The sequence below is a fragment of the Salmo trutta genome, unplaced genomic scaffold (assembly GCF_901001165.1).
Source record: "Salmo trutta unplaced genomic scaffold, fSalTru1.1, whole genome shotgun sequence".
NCBI classification, from domain to species: domain Eukaryota; kingdom Metazoa; phylum Chordata; class Actinopteri; order Salmoniformes; family Salmonidae; genus Salmo; species Salmo trutta.
Window position 1 is genome coordinate 29,001 of NW_021823021.1, and position 6,000 is coordinate 35,000.

The 6,000-nt window shown below is 46.7% G+C and overlaps 1 protein-coding gene across 1 annotated transcript in view; it reads right to left on the reverse strand.

The window, feature by feature from the left end:
• Nucleotides 1–366: 366 nt before the first annotated feature.
• The window catches only part of LOC115188252 (protein FAM117B), a gene marked incomplete at its 5' end in the record, with an annotated part of 26,500 nt that continues 20,866 nt past the window's right edge, over nt 367–6,000 (reverse strand). The window contains one exon of the mRNA XM_029747100.1: nt 367–1,154. Coding sequence (XP_029602960.1) covers nt 815–1,154 — 340 coding nt within the window. The remainder of the gene's footprint in view (nt 1,155–6,000) is intronic.

Below are 6,000 nucleotides of genomic sequence, written 5' to 3' on the forward strand. Positions count from 1 at the left end.
CCCCCTAACCAACCTTAAATGACCCCTAACCAACCTTAAATGACCCCTAACCAACCTTAAATGACGCCTAACCAGCCTTAAATGACGCCTAACCAGCCTTAAATGACGCCTAACCAACCTTAAATGACCCCTAACCCCCTAACCAACCTTAAATGAGGAAAAGGGAAGGATGGAGGAAGGGAGGAAAGGGTAGGGATGGAGGGAGGGAGGGAGGGAGGAAAGGGGAGGGATGGATGGATGGAGGAAAGGGGAGGGATGAAGGAAGGGATGGAGGAAGGGAGGGAGGAAAGGAGGGAGGGAATGAGAGAGAGAGAGCGAGAGGAGGCAGACAAAGCAGAACACTGGACAGACACCACGAGACAGGTCTTCAGGCACAATATTGTTTTTCTTTCGTCCCCCCATCTTAGTTTTGCTACGATATCTCTGAGCCCAGATCACCGCGGAAACCACACAGTCTGGGTCACCATGGAAACCACACAGCCCAGATCACCATGGAAACCACCCAGCTTCACACTGGAAGACATCTTAATTCAAGATACATAATAAGGATTTAAAAATGTGGAGAGGTTTCATGGTTTAATGCGATGAAAATAAAAAGTAGTTTCCTGTATCCTCTCGGTACATCGGATCAGTGGAATGTTGGGACCAGGTTGGACCAGTGGGTGGAGTTAGAATGACCAGGTAGAACCAGGGGACAGTTATGACCAGGGGAGTTAGCATGTCGAAGGCGTCTCCAGTGGCAGGGTTTTATGTTCGTTATGTTTATCTGTCATGTTATTCAGCAGTCTGTCCTCCAGGGCAGAAGTGTGGAGCTCTAGCTCTCTGGTTCCTCCAGGTGTCTGGGCAGGCAGGGTTGCTGGTGGACCGTGCTGGTACCCCAGGATACTCCTAGGGAAGGGGACAGGCTACGGAGGCCCACCCCACCGAGTGGCATCATGGAAGGGGACAGGCTGCGCAGGCCAACCCCACCCAGAGGCACCAAGCTGGGGGACAGGCTGCGGAGGCCAACCCCTGATCTGAAGCTGAGCTCCGGGGCAGGCAGCAGGGGTTTCAGGATGCTGACCAGGCAGAAGGCTGAGCCACTCTTAGGGATGAAGTTCACCTTGTTACGGTCCGGACACAGGAAGGGAGGAATCTCCTGGAGGGGTCTGGGACTGTAAAACAAACACACACATTGTCATTCAACACTAATATGACAGATTATTTATGGTATTTACTGAGCAGAGCCCTTTTCCTATATAAGAGGAGTAATTCCAGTATGGCCACAAAAGGCTGTTCTGAGTTAGCTTCTACTATGGTGGGCTCCAGCTAGTTATAATGCTCTGAGTTAGCTTCTACTATGGTGGGCTCTAGCTAGTTTTAATGTTCTGAGTTAGCTTCTACTATGGTGGGCTCTAGCTAGTTATAATGCTCTGAGTTAGCTTCTACTATGGTGGGCTCCAGCTAGTTATAATGCTCTGAGTTAGCTTCTACTATGGTGGGCTCTAGCTAGTTATAATGCTCTGAGTTAGCTTCTACTATGGTGGGCTCCAGCTAGTTTTAATGCTCTGAGTTAGCTTCTACTATGGTGGGCTCTAGCTAGTTTTAATGTTCTGAGTTAGCTTCTACTATGGTGGGCTCTAGCTAGTTATAATGCTCTGAGTTAGCTTCTACTATGGTGGGCTCTAGCTAGTTATAATGCTCTGAGTTAGCTTCTACTATGGTGGGCTCCAGCTAGTTTTAATGCTCTGAGTTAGCTTCTACTATGGTGGGCTCTAGCTAGTTTTAATGTTCTGAGTTAGCTTCTACTATGGTGGGCTCTAGCTAGTTATAATGCTCTGAGTTAGCTTCTACTATGGTGGGCTCTAGCTAGTTATAATGCTCTGAGTTAGCTTCTACTATGGTGGGCTCCAGCTAGTTTTAATGCTCTGAGTTAGCTTCTACTATCGTGGGCTCTAGCTAGTTATAATGCTCTGAGTTAGCTTCTACTATGGTGGGCTCTAGCTAGTTATAATGCTCTGAGTTAGCTTCTACTATGGTGGGCTCCAGCTAGTTTTAATGCTCTGAGTTAGCTTCTACTATCGTGGGCTCCAGCTAGTTATAATGCTCTGAGTTAGCTTCTACTATGGTGGGCTCCAGCTAGTTATAATGCTCTGAGTTAGCTTCTACTATGGTGGGCTGCAGCTAGTTTTAATGTTCTGAGTTAGCTTCTACTATGGTGGGCTCTAGCTAGTTATAATGCTCTGAGTTAGCTTCTACTATGGTGGGCTCCAGCTAGTTATAATGCTCTGAGTTAGCTTCTACTATGGTGGGCTCTAGCTAGTTATAATGCTCTGAGTTAGCTTCTACTATGGTGGGCTCCAGCTAGTTTTAATGCTCTGAGTTAGCTTCTACTATGGTGGGCTCTAGCTAGTTTTAATGTTCTGAGTTAGCTTCTACTATGGTGGGCTCTAGCTAGTTATAATGCTCTGAGTTAGCTTCTACTATGGTGGGCTCTAGCTAGTTATAATGCTCTGAGTTAGCTTCTACTATGGTGGGCTCCAGCTAGTTTTAATGCTCTGAGTTAGCTTCTACTATGGTGGGCTCTAGCTAGTTTTAATGTTCTGAGTTAGCTTCTACTATGGTGGGCTCTAGCTAGTTATAATGCTCTGAGTTAGCTTCTACTATGGTGGGCTCTAGCTAGTTATAATGCTCTGAGTTAGCTTCTACTATGGTGGGCTCCAGCTAGTTTTAATGCTCTGAGTTAGCTTCTACTATCGTGGGCTCTAGCTAGTTATAATGCTCTGAGTTAGCTTCTACTATGGTGGGCTCTAGCTAGTTATAATGCTCTGAGTTAGCTTCTACTATGGTGGGCTCCAGCTAGTTTTAATGCTCTGAGTTAGCTTCTACTATCGTGGGCTCCAGCTAGTTATAATGCTCTGAGTTAGCTTCTACTATGGTGGGCTCCAGCTAGTTATAATGCTCTGAGTTAGCTTCTACTATGGTGGGCTGCAGCTAGTTTTAATGTTCTCAGTTAGCTTCTACTATGGTGGGCTCCAGCTAGTTTTAATGCTCTGAGTTAGCTTCTACTATGGTGGGCTCCAGCTAGTTATAATGCTCTCAGTTAGCTTCTACTTTGATATTACCGGCCGCAAGTGATATGGCGAAAACAATGTGTGGGGAGGCTGATATGTTAGGAGGATATGGGGAGGCTGATATGTTAGGAGGAGAGGCTGATCTGTTAGGAGGATATGGGGAGGCTGATCTGTTAGGAGGATATGGGGAGGCTGATATGTTCAGGAGGATATGGGGAGGCTGATCTGTCAGGAGGATATGGGGAGGCTGATATGTTAGGAGGATATGGGGAGGCTGATCTGTTAGGAGGATATGGGGAGGCTGATCTTTTAGGAGGATATGGGGAGGCTGATCTGTTAGGAGGATATGGGGAGGCTGATATGTTCAGGAGGATATGGGGAGGCTGATCTGTCAGGAGGATATGGGGAGGCTGATATGTTAGGAGGATATGGGGAGGCTGATCTGTTAGGAGGATATGGGGAGGCTGATATGTTCAGGAGGATATGGGGAGGCTGATATGTCAGGAGGATATGGGGAGGCTGATCTGTTAGGAGGATATGGGGAGGCTGATATGTTCAGGAGGATATGGGGAGGTGATATGTCAGGAGGATATGGGGAGGCTGATATGTCAGGAGGATATGGGGAGGCTGATATGTTCAGGAGGATATGGGGAGGCTGATATGTCAGGAGGATATGGGGAGGCTGATATGTTAGGAGGCTATGGGGAGGATATGGGGAGGCTGATATGTTAGGAGGATATGGGGAGGATATGGGGAGGCTGATATGTTAGGAGGATATGGGGAGGCTGATATGTTAGGAGGATATGGGGAGGCTGATCTGTTAGGAGGATATGGGGAGGCTGATATGTTAGGAGGATATGGGGAGGCTGATATGTCAGGAGGATATGGGGAGGCTGATCTGTTAGGAGGATATGGGGAGGCTGATATGTTCAGGAGGATATGGGGAGGTGATATGTCAGGAGGATATGGGGAGGCTGATATGTCAGGAGGATATGGGGAGGCTGATATGTTCAGGAGGATATGGGGAGGCTGATATGTCAGGAGGATATGGGGAGGCTGATATGTTAGGAGGCTATGGGGAGGATATGGGGAGGCTGATATGTTAGGAGGATATGGGGAGGATATGGGGAGGCTGATATGTTAGGAGGATATGGGGAGGCTGATATGTTAGGAGGATATGGGGAGGCTGATATGTTAGGAGGATATGGGGAGGCTGATATGTTAGGAGGATGTGGGGAGGCTGATCGGTTAGGAGGATACGGGGAGGCTGATCTGTCAGGAGGATATGGGGAGGCTGATATGTTTGGAGGATATGGGGAGGCTGATCTGTTAGGAGGATATGGGGAGGCTGATCTGTTAGGAGGATATGGGGAGGCTGATATGTCAGGAGGATATGGGGAAGCTGATATGTTCAGGAGGATATGGGGAGGCTGATATGTCAGGAGGATATGGGGAGGCTGATATGTCAGGAGGATGTGTATGCATGTGTCTGTGCCAATGTTTGTGTTGCTTCACAGTCCCGCTGTTCCATAAGGTGTATTTTTATCTGTTTTTTAAATCTGATTCTACTGCTGCATCAGTTACCTGATGTGGAATAGAGTTCCATGTAGTCATGGCTCTATGTAGTACTGTGCTCCTCCCATAGTCTGTTCTGGACTTGGGGACTGTGAAGAGACCTCTGGTGGCATGTCTTGTGGGGTATACATGGGTGTCTGAGCTGTGTGCCAGTAGTTTAAACAGACCTCTGGTGGCATGTCTTGTGGGGTATGCATGGGTGTCTGAGCTGAATGCCAGTAGTTTAAACAGACCTCTGGTGGCATGTCTTGTGGGGTATGGATGGGTGTCTGAGCTGAATGCCAGTAGTTTAAACAGACCTCTGGTGGCATGTCTTGTGGGGTATGGATGGGTGTCTGAGCTGAATGCCAGTAGTTTAAACAGACCTCTGGTGGCATGTCTTGTGGGGTATGGATGGGTGTCTGAGCTGTGCCCCAGTCAGTTTAAACAGACCTCTGGTGGCATGTCTTGTGGGGTATGGATGGGTGTCTGAGCTGTGTGCCAGTAGTTTAGACAGACAGCTCTGTGCATTCAACATGTCAATACCTCTCACAAACACAAGTAGTGATGAAGTCAATCTCTCCTCCACTTTGAGCCAGGAGAGATTGGCATGCATATTATTAATGTTAGCTCTCTGTGTACATCCAAGGGCCAGCCGTGCTGCCCTGTTCTGAGACAATTGCAATTTTCCTAAGTCCTTTTTTGTGGCACCTGACCACACGACTGAACATTAGTCCAGGTGCAACAAAACTAGGGCCTGTAGGACCTGCCTTGTTGATAGTGTTGTTAACAAGGTAGAGCAGTGCTTTATTATAGACAGACTTCTCCCCATCTTAGCTACTACTGCATCAATATGTTTTGACCATGACAGTTTACAATCCAGGGTTACTCCAAGAAGTTTAGTCATCTCAACTTGCACAGTTTCCACATTATTTATTACAAGATTTAGTTGAGGTTTAGGGTTTAGTGAGTGTTTTGTTCAAAATACAATGCTTTTAGTTTTAGAAATATTTAGGGCTAACTTATTCCTTGCCACCCACTCTGAAACTAACTGCAGATCTTTGTTGAGTGTTGCAGTCATTTCAGTCGCTGTAGTAACTGACGTGTATACTGTTGAGTTGTCTGCATACATAAACACTCTGTCTTTACTCAAAGTCAGTGGCATGTCGTTAGTAAAAATTTTTAAAAGCAAGGGGCCTAAACAGCTACCCTGGGGAATTCCTGATTCTAACTGGATTATATTTTATAGGCTTCCATTAAAGGACACCCTCTGTGTTCTGTTAGACAAGTAACTCTTTATCCACATTATAGCAGGGGGTGTAAAGCCATTATAGCAGGGAGTGTAAAGCCATAACACATACATTTTTCCAGCAGCAGACTATGATCAATAATG